This window comes from Trachinotus anak, unplaced genomic scaffold (genome assembly GCF_046630095.1).
Source record: "Trachinotus anak isolate AG129_WGS33_773 ecotype Australia unplaced genomic scaffold, CSIRO_AGI_Tana_v1 ptg000028l, whole genome shotgun sequence".
Lineage (NCBI taxonomy): Eukaryota > Metazoa > Chordata > Actinopteri > Carangiformes > Carangidae > Trachinotus > Trachinotus anak.
The window spans coordinates 9,396,227-9,414,571 of NW_027273879.1; the positions used below are offsets into that span (position 1 = coordinate 9,396,227).

The following is an 18,345-nucleotide window of genomic DNA, read 5'->3' on the forward strand; positions in this document are numbered from 1 at the left end:
TAAGAATATTTTTGAAAAAGGTGGTTTGTTCTTAAACTGTTTTCTCTGTGCTCCAGTAATTCATTCATACATGTAGAACAACCACAGTTATATGAGGTACTATCTGTGTGTTACTGTCACGTACACAACCCACCTTAACAGCCAGAGGTCATTAACAATGTCAGTATAGGTCTTTAATGAGGCAATTGAAATATGTCTGGAGGAAGAAACAAGATAAAATGGTTATAAACTGTCATTTGTAGGTCACTGAATGATTAACGAGGCACAGTTCTCACACCAAACAAACAATACAACAAAAATAAGGTAGGGCGGCTGTAAAGGTGGCGACAGGAAATGAGGAAGCAAGGACGTCCTCATAAACTGCACAATCAAGAACAAAGCACCACATAAAAGATATGATGTTGACATGAGGCTTGGAATCATTTCCAGAACGTAGAGAAGAAGATGGGACTGAGTCAACAACATCCGGCCGACACCAGCGGCAGCCTGAGGCCGAACACTGTATGACACGCTTAACAGAAAAACACAGGCGACGAGACGGAAACACAAACGAAAGGTCAATGTGCGGAAAAAAGTGGACCACCCTCAGACCTCCCTCCAGTGCAAAGGTTCATTCCTAAAACTCTAATGTGTCATATTTGAAATATCTTGAGAGGAATTTGCTGTAAACTGATCAACAAATATGATCCACTTCCTCAAATACACATTTAAATCAGGGGGAAACGCTCAGTGCTAAAATATAAATAAACATTTTGTGAAAACCAATGCTGATAAAAAATAAAAATTCCATTTCATTTTAAATTAAATATTTCCCTGAAGCACCCAAATCATTTCCACCAGCACATGCACCAATGAGACAGAGGTCAGTTTTTCATAAGCTGCACACGAACACGGTCAAGCATAATGTGAACAACAAAAAAATAAAAAATAGCCTCGACAATTCATAAAGAAATGACCCTAAATGAATGTCATGCACACTACAGCAACTACAGGATAATAATATACAGTATATTATATAGTATACACAGTCAAAATGATTGCGTACAGAGCACTGAGTAGCTTTTCTAATGCGAGGAAAAGTAGAGATGCGTCTTTGTTCAGTCAAGATGGCATCAGTGGGTTTTAGTGTTATTTGGTTAATGAGTCTTAAGTAGGAACAATCAGATACTTCTATATTTATATGTCTCAAAGCCAGAAAATCAACATCAGTGAACTATTTTTTTCATATTCGTCAAATCTGGCGAAAAGGTAAAAAACTAAATGCAGCTGCTCACAAGAAGTTATGTAATATTCTGTACTGCACGTCTGCTGTGCTAGGAGTACCGATGAGGAGATGGTAAGGCCGAGTTGGTGTGAGTCAGGCAGGGGCTGAGGACCAAGTGTGAGATAGTGCTCCTACTGCTTCATGACTACCAATGGCAAAGTTGGAGAATGGCTTTGTGCAGCAGGTGAAACATCTACTCCACCTCCTGTCAGGGTAAAAGGAGCTACTGTGCTCTACTTGGCCGACAGCAACGTCTCACTTCTCTTTTGTGCAGCTGGGTCCACGGACCTCAGTAGTTACCACGACCATCACCTCCCTGTTCGCCTTCCTCTTTCCTCAGTAGAAGCGCTTGCGGCGGCTCTCGTTCCAGTGGCTGTACACCACCAGGCCGATGACGATGAGGAAGACGCAGCCCAGCATGGAGAAGAGCACGGTGAAGAAAATTGCTATTCCGCTCATCCCCTCTTCGCTCTCACCCACTGGAGGAGAAGAAACAGAGGGAGAAGGCAGCGAGAGGGTGGGCGGAGGAATGATGGTGAAAAGACAGAGAGGGAGAACAGAAGAGCGACTGTGGATTCAGTGTAATTCAACAATAATGTGTGTGTGTGTGTCTTACTTCGGAGTAGGTCCATGTTATCTACACTGGGTATGGTTATTTCGTCTTCCTCTTCCTCTTCCTCTTCCTTTGGACTCCGCAGCACAGTCAGTTGGTAGAGTTTCAGGGAGATGATATCATGGTTATCTGTAAATTGAGGGCCAGGGAACACACTTACACTTAGAGGACAGGAAAGAAGTCACCTGGCATTTCAATTCAAAGTTATGGACTGTGATTGAAGAGTCTCACACTGTCGAGTTCTCAGAAAAAGCACAGCCTTTTCAGCCACATCCAGCTGTATAACCATTGTAACCATGTAACATATTTTATTCTCATGAATGAGTCTCCTTGTTTGCTTGTAAAAGATGTTCAGCTGACTGGGCTATTTTCTACATTCTGCACGTATAACATACAGTCTGATTACTTTAAGGGATCACTTTTCCAAATTTGAATCCTATCTCTAAATACTGGTCATAGTATGATAACTTACAGTGTACATCCATTCACCAATACTCATATCAGTGATCTCTGTATCTTGTGTAAAGCTGCTTGTCTCCCCAAACCAATAATGCAAACACAGCCAAGCTGTTTCAGATTCAGATAAAACACACTTTGAAAGTAGGAAGATAACAGCCTCTAGGGGAAGAAAGTTTGATGGTACATACACAAGGTACCATTAGATACCTGTTTATGTATAAAATGTATTTTTGTATAAATATATGTTTTACAGAATTGTCTCCATAATCTCATCACATCTGCACAACAGCAGATTCATCAAATCCACACATCATACTCATCATACACAACTGGTGTTGTGTGTAAGCATATCGGTCTGAGACGAGTTCACAGAGACAGGGCTAAAAATACTCTGAGTGGTGTTTGAAGTGCAACAGTCATCATCACTAGGGGGGTTTCTAGGATGGTGACAGCTACTTACCTGAAAGATCTCCGGTGATGGCTGAGGCTCCAAAATAATAGCCTTGGGGCAGCCGCACCCCAGGTATGTCCAGGCAGTCCCTCCACTCATGCTGCCCGTCGATATCTATCATCACCTGAGGAGCAGATGCAATCAGGAAGCTTCAGTGACTTTTAAAAGGTCACAGAATAAAAAATATCTCTTCCCAGAAGCAGGTTTACTGAATTCTCTGAGTTTGTCTGGTAAGTAAAAAACTAGAACTGGATTTCAGTATACACAAGTTTTAGGAATTTTACTCACAAAAGGTTTTGTAGACAATTCAGTGAACTAGCTTCTTGAAACAGACCCTGAACAATATGGTTGCAGTTTACAGTATAAACATGCTGCTGCCCACATCCTTGAGCCTTTATTTTCCATTTATTCAGATGTTAGGTTCACTAACAGAAGATATTACATGCATTTTATATGACAAAGTAATAACTTGTGGTATTTATCTATATTCAAAGCACTCGTTGGAAATCAACCATCAGAGATTTTATCTTTGCTTCTTGATTTTATCTTTCCTTCCTACTCCTTGCGTAGGACGGACTGTTTTCATTGTGCACTCGTCTTGTTAAATTATGTGTAAGGCCTATAAATCAAAAAACATTTATATCCCTCTGAGTAATTTCAAGCCTGTTCTCAATAAAAACCCACTTTATAATAGTAACAGGTTGGAAAGTGAAGAAAATGAAATGAAGAAGTGTCCGCCTGTGCTGAGCAGTGTTATTAGTGTGTGTCTCTCTCACCGTGAGCCTGCGGCGGATGTATCGGATGAAGAGGAAGGTGTCATGTTTGAGGTTGCGCACCATGGCGTTACAGCCGCCCAGCTCCGTGGGACGACCGTCTCGCTCGTGGTCATAGCTGACGCTGCCGTTTCCCACCATGGCCAGAACGAAGGGGAAGATCCTCTTGTGGTCACAGTGAGAAACGAGAGAAATCAGATGAGTCTATTATTATACGCGGGTACTCTGCTGAGAGGTGATGGCGATTTTTACTGGCAAGTGGTCTGCTCACACTTTGCAGCCGAGCCTGGAATCATGCAGAAACATTTTTAACAGGAATTGCATTTTCATATTTATGCTGTCACGCAAACTGAGGTTTCTTTTCAAACCTTATGTGGCTTTTGTTTGTCAAAATATATAATGCAGACATGCCAGCATATCTTACTCTGATCAAGACACAACAAAAACCAGACAGCAACCATGCAGGGACAAAAAAAAAAAAAAAAAGCAAAAACACACATGGCACAGGCATAGCACATTATTGTTTGAAACATAAGGCTGTGTTTTCAGTAAGAGGAGCAGGCTCGGGGCCAATGGAGGGCGAATAATGAGGTTAGACATAGGGTTGGGTTGAAGACCGGTTACCTGCGTACGAGGAGTGTATCTCTTCTTCTGCGCCTGTCTCCAAATAGTTGCAGAAAAAAAAAAAAAACACAAACACAGCCCCTTTACACAAATCTGCAAAAGCACTTGTCCATTAACCCTTTACTTCACTGTCACAGAACAGGTGAGATGTAAGCAGTGCTACTGCAGCATACCTCTAAGTGCTTCTCCTCATTGGGATAAGTGTCCACAAACACACCCAAGCCGGTGAAGTTGTCCATATTTCCAAATACAGGGCCTGCAAGACAACACGAAGACAGTGTTAATAATGTATAAAAATGAGTTTTCTTTTGAGATAAAAAAAAAAAGTAGGGTTGGGTAAATAAAGCTTTTACCTTTCTGCATGCGCTCCTTAGTGTACCAAATGGCCAGTCCATCACCATTCAGGTTCTTCTTTCCCTGCCCGTGAATCTTAAAGTGCACCTGCATCTCCCAGTCCTTTAGGTGGCAAGGCTAGAGACCCGAAAAAACATTTGAGAAAAGCCTGTGAAATATATATGTTCACTCCAACAACTAGGCAATAAACATATGAGAGGATAATAAGAGATTCCTAAATTTTGGATTTGGGGTGGTAGAGGTCTTCAAGCAGACGTAATCTCATGAATAACATGAGGACCTGACCAAACCTAAACTAGTCTTGTGTCAAAATCCGGTTTCCCTTCGAACTGGGTTCCTGTATCACTGCCTGCTACGTTTGGCATTAGGGTTTATTCTACAGAGATGACAGGTTGGGATTAGGGATAACGCTGGGTTAAGATGATGGTAAAAGGGAACACAAGCCGAAGGGGAAACAGACTTGAACACAACTACTTATCTCATGTCCACGCAGTTTTACTCCACTAAGATGAAAGGTGAATGGCAAGCAGCTGATCCACTTGGGCACTCACTGACCAAATAAAAGCATCAATGTTCAAGTCTTCTGTTGAGTTGGGTTGCATTTGGGTTGGCATATAATGATGGGAGTAAATATTTTTGGTTAGAGTGAGAAAAGATCCGAAAGGGTTAGAGCAAAGAAGATGATACACAGAGAGCGGAGCTGCTGAATGGCAGAAAAATTCTGTCTGAAACAAGATATAATCACTACAACCTCCCACTGAGCTCAACCACCCCAGGGCCATACTTTAATATAGCATTCCCTCTCATAATGGCTAAATATAACCAGCACATTTCCAAAGAATACTGTTATTATCTGCTTCTGAGAGGTACAATCATTAGTAGAAAAGCACCCACCATTATCATCGGGCTGCTGGAGGATCCGGTTTCATCTAACGCGTACAGTTTGCTTGGTATATAGCTCCCAGTTTTTGAAATACAGAACAGGGATATCACAAGTAGAGCTTAAGTAATTGTCAAATCAATTGATCAAGTAGTCAATCAACAGAATGCTAATCGCCTACCATTTTGATACTCAATTAATATTTTGGTCATTTTTCAAATGCCATATACTCAGCTTCTCAAATGTGAGGATTTGTTGCTCTTCTTTGTCATTTAAGTCAGAAAAGCGAGTATCTTTGGGTTCTGTCTGTGGGTCAGACGACCTCAACAAAGGCTCAGGGAAATTATAATGAGCATTTTTCACAATTTTCTGACATTCCAGAGATGAAACATGATGAACATGATGAACCGTGCAAACGATCAGAAGATTACATCACACTGCATCCTCGGCGTTAGTGTCTTGTGCTTAAGGCTGCAGCTGATGATTATTGTCATTCTCCTCTAGCTCAACCTACACCAGTAGATATATACTCACAATGCGGCTCCACACCGCCCCCTGCCTGCTCTGCATGTCAGGTGTGAGGCGCACCTGCTCGGTGGTTACCATGGAATCCCCCATCAGCTCCCAGTGGGAGGAGCCTGAAGATCCCACACCTGAGCACACAAAACAATACCATCATCATGACAGAAGCTGACACAGCACAGTCCCCTGAATGAGCCAGGCGACAAAAAAATCCTGCTTTGTCGAGAGACAAAACGTGTATTTGAGTAAAAGAAAACGTTGACAAAACAAAGGTCTTTCATGAAGCACAATATACACCTGACACACACACACACACACACACACACACACATACATATACATATATATAGTATACACACACGCACACATACATATATATGTGTGTGTGTGTATAAAATATATGTATTAATAAATATATGATATTTATAGATATATAGATAGATGACACTGTAACACCTTGTTTGGCTGCGGTAGGATTTATCTGAGGCATGCAAACGTTCAAATGAAGCCTTATTAGAAGAGGCAGAGCCTGAACATACGTGTCATTGTGTGATCGCTAAATAGGTTATTCTGGAAACATCTGCCCCTCGCCCCTCGGCTTGTCCCTGTGAACCAGTATTACAGTGACAGCCATAACGATTGGGATACCTTGGTAAGGCTTGGAAAGGGAATACTCCCGCTTCAGAAACTCTTCCATTTCGTGATCGTCCTCGGCAAAACAAAGGCTTACAGCGAGAATAAGAAAAGCCAAAGTCCAGTGCGATTTGAAAGGCATTTTGTTCCCTGTGGAAAATGGACTGAATGATGATTTGGAGCGCCTGCAGTGTTTGCTGCTGCTGGCGGCGGCCATCGCACAGCGAGATTCATCTCTCTGAACCGTCAGCTTCCTTCTCATTGGGCCACAGTGTTGCATGGCTCATCACCATTGGTCCGTTTGATTGTCAATCAGAACGCACGCTTTTTATTGGTCTTTTTGGTTAATGGCTGTAATAGAAACCAAGCAATTCGTTTATTAAATTGTAGAAGAGCTGTAATGGGTTAAATCAGGGATTTTTTGATAAGATCCTAACATAATCCTTATCTGGGTCTTCAAGAGACCACAACAGATCGGGCCCTGTTTGTAGGTGCTGATTACCACACACTCTGACCTTATACTATGCATGAAGGACTGAGAGCTTACCTGACAGAACTTACCTGACATTTTTTAAAATAAAAAATGCATTGTCTGAAGAAATCACAGCAGGACTGCTGGTTTCTGCACATGGGCGGATCTAGAGAAGTATTCCTGGGGTGGCAGGAGAGCGGCATGGAGACAGAAATATACTGTATATATGCTGATATAACCACAAACAATCACAAGATTTGAAAAAACATATATTATTGTGGCACATGAGTAAAGTACTGAACAGAGTTATCTAAAGGTCTACCTGTCTACACTATATATATATACAGTGCTTTCAGAAACTACCTCTACTACTACTACTACTCCCTTCAAATTGTTCACATGTTGTAGTCTAATGCTAAACAAAAAAAAAATGAAAAAAATAAAAATGGTGTCCCTCCCTTGGTCGTTTTTTCTCCAAAATAAAATGCTGTGGCCCTAAACCCAGTACAGCCACCTTCTATGTCTGTCATCCAGGATCTAACTTGTCTTTCTCCTAATGGGTTTGTCAAAATACCTAGTTACAGAACACAGAGTAGATTTAATATGGCAGTGTTACTTCTGTATGTTTTGCAGCGCCCCCCAATCACTGAGGAGGTGAAGGGTGTAATGATTTTCCTTGTTAAATAATAATAATAATAATAATAATAATAATAATAATAAATGAAAAATACTATTGATTGCTTATTGTAAGCAAAAAATGTAAGCCTGGTTTATAAAATGCTAATCTTCAATCAAATTATTTATGAGGGGACGGGATGGGAGGGAGGGGCCAGTCGGATGCAGGAGTTGAAATCACGCCCCCTCCACTGTCCCTCCTGTGTGTCGGTTTTCCTGCACTCTGCCACCTAGCTAAGGTGATAGCACAGCACCGGGGGATGGAGTAAAGGGTGGAAAGCATGGATCCCACCGAAGAAAAGCCGAGCAAGACGGTGGACATTTATCGCGATACTTGGGTCCGCTTCCTTGGTATGTATTGTTACCCTTTGCACTTGCGGAGGCTCAGACTGAGCAGACCGTAACCGAGCAGAGGGACACTGAAGCCGACATGACCCGGGAGCTGGGGGCTAGCTAGCTGTAGCCAATGCTAGCTAACCCCTCTTTTTAAACATCTATTTATAGCGAACTTGGCTGCTGAAGGTCATATTGTTAGCATAGGACGTAGCTGACGTCCAAGACTGGGCTACAAAACCATTGTTGGTGCTATGTTACCGTCATGTTTTAGTCAGATAGAGTTGTCTGTGTAGCCCGGTTAGTCCTGTCTCAGTAAAGGTAGTTGTTAAGCAAGTCGTATTAGTGACTCACGAAACCACGAAGAAACGCCCGTAGGCAGGACCAGACTGAAAACTGACACACAATGACTGTGTGGATGATACAACCGGATACAACTGAGTATCGGTGCCTGTTTTCGGTGTTGCCCCCTCTCTCGTTGACACATCGGGGTCATTGACTACCCAAAGAGCTGCTGGCTGTACAGCAACCAGGCTGAAGGGCACCCACACTGCAGCAGCCCTCACTGTGCAGGCTGTCACCCTGGTTTACACGCCTTAATCCACTGCTTTCACCCAGCAGTGACCATTTACTGTGATGTGAATCACTTTATCCCCTTCTTAAAATCATAATCTGTGTGCTCCCATCTTTAATCCTGCCTGTGCAGTAACATATAAAAGAACTTGTAAGCAGAAATGTAAAACACTGTTCTACAATTGTGTGATGTATATGACCCATTTTCTCAGTCTTTTTAGATATTATTATTATTATTATTAATAACAATTATAAGTTTGCTTATTTTGGATATATTGGATTCCCTGGAGCTCTCTATTATGTCTAAGGCTTGATTATTTTTTCTACTGTTGAGAAACTAATAGTGGTTATGCAGCAAAGACAGAATTTACCCTGAAATGTGGCTCTTTTGCTTTCTGTAAAATTTAGCTGCTCATCCTGAAGAGTTTACTATCTCTCATGTTTGGTTACAAGTCATGTATTCACTAACATAGGCATTTTCACCACCCTAACTTAATATATTAGTGAACCCACCAGCTTGATGTCCTTGAAGATGACTGTTTTCTTTTGAGGTGATATACTATGTCAGATTACTCTGTTGGTAAATATTACAGCAGGCGTGGGGAGCTGTAGATCAGAAACTGGATATAATTGTTGAGCACAGTTCATCTCTGTCTTCTGGCTTTTCTGTCTTTTATCACCTCGCCCTGCTCTTCTCTTCCTCCCTTACCTCCGCTCTCTCTCTGTTTCTCCTACCCTCAACATCTTATAGACACACTCTATCCCAACACACCTTCACGCCTTGCTGGGCACTGAGTAAATAGTGAATCACAAAGACCAATCCTAACCCTTTGCTCACTAGCAACAGTGTATTATGCAGGGCAAAGCATATTTTCTTATTAACTAAATGCCCTGCTGGAACATAATCTTATCTAGACTCTCCTTGCTATGATACTTTATTATACAAATGGAGCTCTTATCACCTTGTACACACAAGTACTTCTGGAGCTCCAGATCCAATATTTAACTTTACTGTATTTTCACTGTTGAAGTATTAAATCCTTTGCCATCTTTCCATTAAATTTCAGCATTTAGAGATATGAACAACAACTATTATAATATTTTTCCTTCTAAACTGTGTTTTAACTTTACAATTTTATTCTGTGATTCAAATTCTTTTCTTTTTCTCTGTGGTAGATCCTTATTCTCTTGTTGTTTGAAGAATTGCAAAGAAAACGGCAACAAAATGTTACACAAACTCAAATTTGGAATTATAAGCACTTATTGCACATGTGTTTCTTATTTTACTTTGTCTTTCTCTTTTTCCTGAAACTTAAAGTCACCTGAATATTGTATGTGATGTCTGATGTGGAGTTCATAATCACTGTTGGGTGTGACAAATTGAGTTTGAGTTTAAAGAGCTTGAGGTATTCTTTGCCTGCTGCTTAGTCGATTTGCTCCTTTACTGAAGCTGGGGATGTGTGATTTACTTTTATTTCAATTAAATTCTTAATATATAGAAATATGGAGTACTTGTGTTTTTGTAAGCCACTGTAGCTCATTGTCTCATACAACAAAGACAATTATTGGGGAGATGAGAATGTGTTTCTAAGCTGCAGTATTATCGCTTGTAACTTCAGTGTTGCCCTCAGCACAGGTAGCAGAGTAAAGTGCAGTGTTTGCATAGTAGCCTCAGTTTTGCTGATAGAGAAATACAGCAGCAGCAGCAGAATTCGACTCCACCATGCTCTGATGGTTCTATTGTCATTGAACCAAAGATAATACTCCCTGTGTGACTGGAGTTAATTTTACCAGTGATTTACATGCACTGTGGCATACGCCGCAGGTAACTTCTTATTAAGAGATCAAGGACGTTTGAGCCATTCCATCCTCACGGAGTGGATATTGAATAATCTTTTAAAATGTTGCTCTGCATTTTCACCAGGACAATGTCAGAGATAAAGCGGAAGTTCATTGGCCTCTTGTATGTTTCAAGATACATGTATGTATGTATGCAAACTGGGGAATATAATGCACACAGTACATATTTCACATAAAACTGAAAGAGCACTGAGAAAGTGCAGACCTCCACCAAGGCCAATGTCAAATGTGCACCAGACTTCAGAGTTAAAAAACCAAAACAAATTCATAGTAGATGATTCAGATCTGCCCCAATATGGAGAGATGGCCCATACCCCATCTCTCCACCAAATTTGGTGCAAACTGGTTCACTACTTCCTCCTAATATGCAAACAAACCAATAAACAGACACAGGTAAAGACCTAACCTCCTTTGTGCCCCTACTTGAGACACCTTTGATTAACTTTTGAATATTTGCTGCACTGCCCCATTGCTCAGAGAGGCACTAAACCTCAGTTATTATTTTAATAAATGTGTAGTACAAATGCTTATTCTTATAGACCCAAGCCTAACTAAGGTGGCTAACTAAGGTTAGTGTTGCTTACATGAGACGAAGAAGCTTAAGGTCTTTTCATGTATGTATGCCCACAGGATATGCAAATGAGGTCGGGGAGGCCTTTCGTGCTCTGGTGCCAGTGAGTTTGGTGTGGGGCAGCTATGCTGTGGCCACTGCATATGTTACTGCAGACGCTGTGGACAAAGGGAAGAAGGCAGCTGTGGTAAGAGATGATTGTTTGTATGTGTTATCTTCATTATTAACCATGTGGTCAAATTTTCATTACTATGTACTCAAAGAGAGTTATAAATAAATCTTAGATCAACATCATCTAAGAGCACTAGTTCCTACAAGGGAAGTTGAGCTGCAATTAAATTATGACAATTATAAAATTAATTGGGAGCTATTTTGATTATTGATTAATTATTTTGGTACATTTTCAAGCAAAAATGCCAAACTTCTGCTGGTTCCAGCTTCTCAAATGTCAGGATTTAATGTTTTTCTTTGTCATATATGATGGTAAAGTGAAGAATAAAATATGATATTTGTATGCATTTCCTTGGACGGTGGGAAAGTATAACAAGCATTTTTAAAAACTAATTTCTGATCATTTTATACACTGAACAGTTAATTCAGAAAATGATAAACACATTAATCAATAATGAAAAATTATTGATAACTGTTAAATGCAGCCTGAGTTTTAACAGGAATCTGACGGATTAGAAATTATCACCTTTCAGTCGTGCCCGCTTTATAACATTGGGTTGGGTGCTGGTAGATGTTTTTTTGGGGGGTATTATTTGAAAAGACCTGGTTGTGATAGTTGTCACTACTCTCATTTCTGATCCCCCATCTGTTCCTGAAGGCCCACGGGGACAACCCAGGGAAGACAACACGGGTAGCTGTAGCAGTGGTGGACACGTTTGTGTGGCAGGCCCTCGCCTCTGTGATCATCCCGGGCTTCACCATTAACCGTGTGTGTGCTGCGTCACTCTACCTGCTGGGCAGAACTACAAAGTGGCCTCTGCCTGTCCGCAAGTGGACCACTACAGCCATCGGCCTCTCCACCATCCCCTTCATCATCACTCCTATAGACAGGTTGGCACGAGTTGTGTTTGTGTTTCTATATGTGCATGTATAGTAAACATGGATTATGTAAATTGCCCATTATGTAAGCTTTGATTTTATGGGTCAGGCTGCTTGTACATGATGAGCAGTTTGAGCTGCAGCGGCTGCAAAGTCAGCGCAGACAGCAAAGCTTAATACTGATATGTAATTTATCAGTTGTATATACTTTTAAATTTTAAATTTACACTACTACACAGCAAAAATGAAGATGTCTGAATGAAAATTATGCAGAATAGTTTATTTGGCTGAATGCGTCAAAAGTGCAGCCAAACCACTGTTTTGGTAACACGCCAAACATGCTCACACTCACGTTTCAGTCTGAGGAAGTAAAACAGAATGCTAGGCTTAACCAACAATAGAAATGACAGTCACATGATTAAAGTATGGTGCCATAAAGTACAACAACATAGTCTACTACACATGAAAATTTTAGTTCCTCTTGCCTTTTTTTCCAACAATTGCTCTTGTTAAGCGTTAAAAAAAAAAAAAAAAAAAAAAAAAAGCCACTGTTGATGAAGAGCTGCATAAACAGTTGCCTGCTAAAGCAGAAGTGTTTCATAGACCGTGGATGTGTCGTCATGATGTTTCCCCTCTCTGTACCCTGCAGGTCAGTGGATTTCCTGCTGGACTCGAGCCTTCGGAAAGTCTACAATGAGGGAGAGAAGCACGAATAAAGAGGGACCATGCTGGACAGACTGTCCCTTCCTGGGTAGAGACCAGTCCAGTCTACATACACCTGTGCTGATTATCCACCACTGTGAAGAACTGAAGATGTGTACAGAAGGATTTCATGCAGTAAGATTTCACAGTTAGTCGAAGATGTTGAATAAAATAATTTTATTTCTGAATAAGGAAATGTGTAACAGGGCGGTTAAGTTGTTAAATGTGAAATCCTGCTTTGTGAAATATTCTTAACTTTAACCTCTCAGGGCAATCTTGGTAACAACACCAAAAAATGTTTCAAATTCAAGAATGTAACAGTATGAAAAATGTAAACTGCTTTGTAAAGTATTCTTTGAAAGGGATACAGTGTACTGTTATATTCTTGTGATTGGGAGTACAGAGAAAGCCTCCGGGGTTGCCCTCATGGGCTAGAGTTTCTCTGGCCTGTGTAGCCTCACCTCGTGTCCAGATCTCAACAGATTAAATATAAATCAGCCATATTCAGTCGTACTGTAATGACAGGCCAAAAAAACAGTTTGCCATGATGTCCCTCTTATTCATTACTTCCTTTTAAGTTTGTCTTAGACTGTTTTTTTTTTTTTTGCTTCTTTCTGAAGACAAAAGTATCTGTTACTTGGAAAAGATGTTTCACGAGTGTCTTCTAATGCACTTTTCCATTGTTTCATTCTACTTTATTGTTGGTCATGGAAGTCAGGATTTGCACTGGGAGTGTTTTTTATGCAATGGTTACAATCTATATAATTCAACCTACAGTATATTGTATTGTATGGTACATAGTTCTATTAAACTAAGAATATTTGCTAGAACATCAGGTAGCGATTTTGCTCTGAACCTCACAAGTATTTGAAAGATTTCTCACCAAAATCAAATCTGTTTGTTACCAAGTTTGTAGTCAGACATTCTTAGTTTACAGAAAATATTAGAGATACCAGTTTCAAACATATGTGACTTCCCTGCATCAAGGAACACGCTGTCTGACCCCCCCAGCTTCAGATTATTGTGAGACGGTATGACGTGGGGGACGTAGATAAAGAACAGATTAACCCATCAGACCCTGAATTATCATTCTTGTCCAAATAATCCTCAAGCTGTGGTTGTACAAACTGAACACCTTTTGCTCCTTGATGCAGATGTACATTAAATGTAGTGTTGCACTTCTCAAATACTTGTGAAGGTCAGTGTAGTATCTATGCAGGGAATGGTTTAAGGGATTCATTTAGAAATACACAGATACTCTCTGTACATTATTGCCAAGGCGTTTCTTTGAGGAGCCAAGTAATATACTGTATCTCATGCTGAACTATGCAAGGCAAATAATGCATTGTGTACATACATGAGCTTTATAAATTACAGAAAAAGGTGTGTGGTTACAAAATGTTAAATATTCTAAAAGGAAAAAAAGTGAAATCTGATATAAAATGTAGCTTGGGCTTCGGATGAGCTGTCACTTTAAGACAAAGAGGAACATACTATATTGCCAGTTTGTTTGTTTGTCAGTATACCCCAGTGTACCATTTTAGCAATAACTTCTGTTAAATGTGTCACACCATATTCTCTTTGCTATTAAGGATGTGGTTCACGTTGTCATGGAGAGAGATATGCTGAAAGGGAAGATTGTGAAAACTTGGGATGCACCGATGACCATGTTTTTACATGCTGGTACTGATGCAGCCCATTCAGTAGTATTTGATAATGAGATCAGGTCGCAAGGCCATTTAAACAGTCATTGTCTTTTATTGGCTTGTTAGATATTGGAACATGTGCTCAGGGCTCCAGTGTGTGTAGTATTGGATATTTTCATCCACTTAAGCACAGACCTTTACCTTATGTAAGTATAAGAGTGTCCACTTTTTTCATGTCAGACAATTTGATTTGTCACAGCCTGAAAAGCACATTTGTACATACTAAAGGCTTCAGTATTGACACCTCAATTGATTATTAATTAATTACACTTTTGCTTTTTCTGCTATGATATGTCTGCACTGAAAAAAAAACATTGGTGCATCCCTAGTGAAAATCTACATTTTAAATATATAGATATATATTTATGTTCAATTTTAACATTTCAGATTCGACACACAACTTCACTGTGCTTTTATCACCGATGCTGCAAAAGAAAAGGAATGGTTGACCTTTTTTTGAAGTTTTCTTGTGTGTTCGGAAGTGGGTTCTGTGAGTCACATTTTCAGCCTTAACTGAAAAAAAAAAAAAAAAACCCCTCAAGCTCTCTGTTCTGTCTGAAGTTCACAATATGGAGATTATTTTTCATGTAAAAGCTGAAGCTCCATTCGTTACAATTGACACTGAATATTAAACAATCGGCCTATTCTGTAATAACCTCTGAAACACTGGAGAAAAAAAACTTGTAAATCTGTTGGAAATAAATTATATAATGACAGAAATGTCTTGATTTTTTTTTTTGGGTCTGTTTCATAAATCTGTGGTAAGACAGTTGTCTGTCAAGTCCTTGTAAAGTGTTTTCCCTGCTGTTATCATCTTTTACAGTACAAATATTGACAGCAAAGTCAAAACCACTTTGTAGCTTTGGGAAACCATGACTGACGGCTTCATCTCGGAAGAATTTCTGAAGCCTTATCTAACCACAGTCTGCATGAAGAGCTTCTCATAAGAACACCTCAGTACACAGGGTGATTTCAAATGGCAGCATAACAACTCGCTCTTTGTGCAGGCACCGTTTCCACTTCCTGAGCAACCTACCGGCACTTTAAGATAAAAAGGATGTAATTCAAGAGATGATTTGGCCAATGAAATGGAAGGCACTCAAAAGCACATCAGACCAGCTGATCTGAGAGCCCAGTTGCAGTCATTTATCCTGATTGAGCGAGGAGACCGCAGCTGATGCCAATTCTACAGATGAGGTGTCCACATAAAAGGCTAAGGACAGTCAACCATTGTTAGGTACAGCCATGTTTGTTCTTAACCTTGTCTTTTTGGCTGTTTTGGCTGCATCAACTGGTCAGCATGGTAAGGAAAGCTGTGACATTTATCGCGTGATGGAGGCTGAAGGTTTGATCAGTGGGGGTTCGGTTTTATTTATGAAGGATCTGTGCTGAAAACACTGCACCTGTCCCCCCTCCCCACGCCCCCACCCCCAACCCCCCATCCTTTGTATCATCCTCCTGACATATTAACCTTTCCAGGCATCCCTCGATACATCCACGGCCAATGGATCATCACTGATGAGAATCTACAGTATGAAGACGTTGATGGACAGTTTCTAGGAGTGGAGGACAGCATATGGCCTGACATCCCACCAGAAGTGGTTGAACCGGTGACGGTGAAGGAGCAGAACTTGCCGACTACTCCAGAGCCATATGTGATGAAGGAACAAGGTGGGCTGTTAACAGCAGTACATTTACAATGTCTGTGACATGATCATCTATAGCACTCATTGTTTTTTTTGTTAGCGCAACCAGCTCCAGACTCTAGTTACTGAGTGCTGTTTTTTTCTTTCAGATGAAGAACAAGAAGAGTCAGCGGTGTGGAAAATTGTCCTGGTGGTAGCTGTCCTGTTGGTGTCCATAGTGGGATGTCTGAGCATAGCCTATTACCTGTGTGTCTGGAGAGGAGGCAGGATTCACTATCAGCCTCAGAAGCAGGGTTATGCTTAAATACAAATAAAGTGAACTTTGTGTAGAAGCTGACTTCAAGATGTCTCATTTCTCAATTTTCAAAAGTTACAACTGACTGTTTTACCTGGGGCTGTCTTGCTTCAAATGGAAAAAAAAAAAAAATCTCATTTACTATCATATCTGATAAAGGAGTACATCAGAAGAAGTGGGGGGAAAGGAACAAGATGAAAAGTCAGAAGTTAAAATAAATGGGGTAGTTGTTGGCTTACACTGTCATAAAAGGCATTTGTTGCAATGGGCCTCATTCTCTGCTTTTTTTTCTTTTTTTTTTCTTTGTATCTGCCCTTGAAATCACATGTCATAACCTGTATGGGCATGTCCTAAAATTATGACCCTTTGCCTAATGCGTATGTGTAGTTTCTACAAGCTTGAACTTCCCCCTTTTTTTTTTTTTTTTTTTTTTCCCAGTTGTGGTTGTTACTGATTGGTTTAGACAGACCTGGGCACAGCAGGTATTTGTTGTTCTGAGTATTCATGAGACTCTTGGTCAAATACACTCTTCCTGATAAGATACTAATCTTCTGCCAGAGCTTCTAAGACAATGTCAAAATCTTCCTTATGCTTAAGCAAATGATGTGTATTCTGTTTACTCAGTCTACATAAAATGTTTAAAATAACTGGAAACAAACAGTAAGTTGTACTTGCTGTATTAAAAGCTGTACTTGATAAGCTTGAAATATTGCCTATAGATTTCTTGTATCTTTGGTGACCAAAATAAATACTATTTTTAAAGTCTATTCAGTGTGTCATAAATGCACTTTTTACACGTATTTGTTTCTACTCTCCACCGCTTCAGTATTATTAATCATATTTACAAATCCAGCTGCTGTGAAGGCCTTTAACACAATGTTGCATGTTTTAAAGTAAAGATAACCGGAGGTGGGTGAAGTCTTCATTTGACCTGCTCTTCACAGCTTCAAATCCTTTCGTCAGTTATTGTAATGACCACTAGAGGTCATAACTAGCATTGTGTTTGTACCGTGCTCTGCCTGTCCAGCTTTACAGGACCACAGCTATGCATGATTGTGGGCCCAGTATTGCTTTATATAGTAGCTTTATACTTTCTATATGTGTCATCAGTGGACTGAGCCTCTGATTTATGTAACAGCCAACATGTCAAGTGTCATGATTAAAAAGTCAGGCTCCAGGTCCTTTGTTTGTCTGTTTATGTATTTGCCAGCATAACTTTGAAAATGATGGCAATGTGAAAATGTAACTTTGGATTCATCATTTAAGATAATCAGTGGATCTCTGGCCAACTACCAGAGCAGTTATATTGCTGCTATGTTTGTGTAGCGATGTAGAAACAGCACATTCTTTTGTTGGAGATAAACTGCCCAAACTTGTTCAGCATAGCTGTATAAACTGCTCATTGTGCAAATAGTCTTTGACAATATCATGCTAACTTGCCTAAAGGTGCTGTACATCTTCTGTGCCTTGATAGAATTTAAATACAATTTGAATCCCTTCAGTGATGATTCAGCTTTTTCATTAAAGCTTTTTCTATGAAAGATTTACAGGACCTGTATTTTCCTCTGAAACCACCGGTGCCCCCTCTCACCAAAGCTCTCCTCACTTTGCAAACTCAAGCATGTGTTCTTGTTTGCTGCCTTCGGCAAACATTTTCCCTTTCATAAGAATTCATCTTGATCAGAATTATGGCAGAATTGGCCGTCAGGCTGCTGGCAAAACCAGTGTACTGCTAAGAGTAAAGAGTAATGTTTTAATTCAGAGTCAAGCAAGCGGGCTCAGATCAAATCCACAAACATTTATAAGTCCCCCTTGAGCAATATCAGGTGGCATTAGGGGGCCCAAGGAGACAAAAAGCTGATGAATTGAATTAATCTCCCCTCCCGTGA

At 40.2% G+C, this 18,345-nt stretch overlaps 2 protein-coding genes across 4 annotated transcripts; one reads left to right on the forward strand and one right to left on the reverse strand.

Annotated features, from left to right (window-relative positions):
• Nucleotides 1-147: 147 nt before the first annotated feature.
• Nucleotides 148-6,810, reverse strand: lman2la (lectin, mannose-binding 2-like a). 2 transcript variants are annotated; one of them, XM_071467055.1, is made up of 9 exons: nucleotides 6,589-6,810; nucleotides 5,953-6,071; nucleotides 4,538-4,655; nucleotides 4,358-4,440; nucleotides 4,185-4,217; nucleotides 3,564-3,725; nucleotides 2,797-2,911; nucleotides 1,881-2,006; nucleotides 148-1,743 (listed from the first exon to the last, which is right to left on the reverse strand). In XM_071467055.1, exons 1-9 carry the CDS (start codon nucleotides 6,788-6,790, stop codon nucleotides 1,601-1,603), a joined length of 1,101 nt encoding a protein of 366 aa, XP_071323156.1. In that variant the 5' UTR covers nucleotides 6,791-6,810; the 3' UTR covers nucleotides 148-1,600. The 2 variants fall into 2 exon arrangements, with proteins under 2 accessions (XP_071323156.1, XP_071323157.1); XM_071467056.1 differs by lacking the exon at nucleotides 4,185-4,217.
• A 1,102-nt stretch (nucleotides 6,811-7,912) lies between these two features.
• On the forward strand, nucleotides 7,913-16,493 carry mtfp1 (mitochondrial fission process 1). 2 transcript variants are annotated; one of them, XM_071467060.1, is made up of 6 exons: nucleotides 7,913-8,071; nucleotides 11,117-11,244; nucleotides 11,887-12,119; nucleotides 12,757-15,818; nucleotides 15,995-16,186; nucleotides 16,311-16,493. In XM_071467060.1, the coding sequence occupies exons 1-4, from the start codon at nucleotides 8,002-8,004 to the stop codon at nucleotides 12,821-12,823; spliced, it is 498 nt and encodes a 165-aa protein (XP_071323161.1). In that variant the 5' UTR covers nucleotides 7,913-8,001; the 3' UTR covers nucleotides 12,824-15,818; nucleotides 15,995-16,186; nucleotides 16,311-16,493. The 2 variants fall into 2 exon arrangements, with proteins under 2 accessions (XP_071323161.1, XP_071323162.1); XM_071467061.1 differs by having other exon boundaries at nucleotides 12,757-15,752.
• The last annotated feature ends 1,852 nt before the right edge of the window (nucleotides 16,494-18,345 follow it).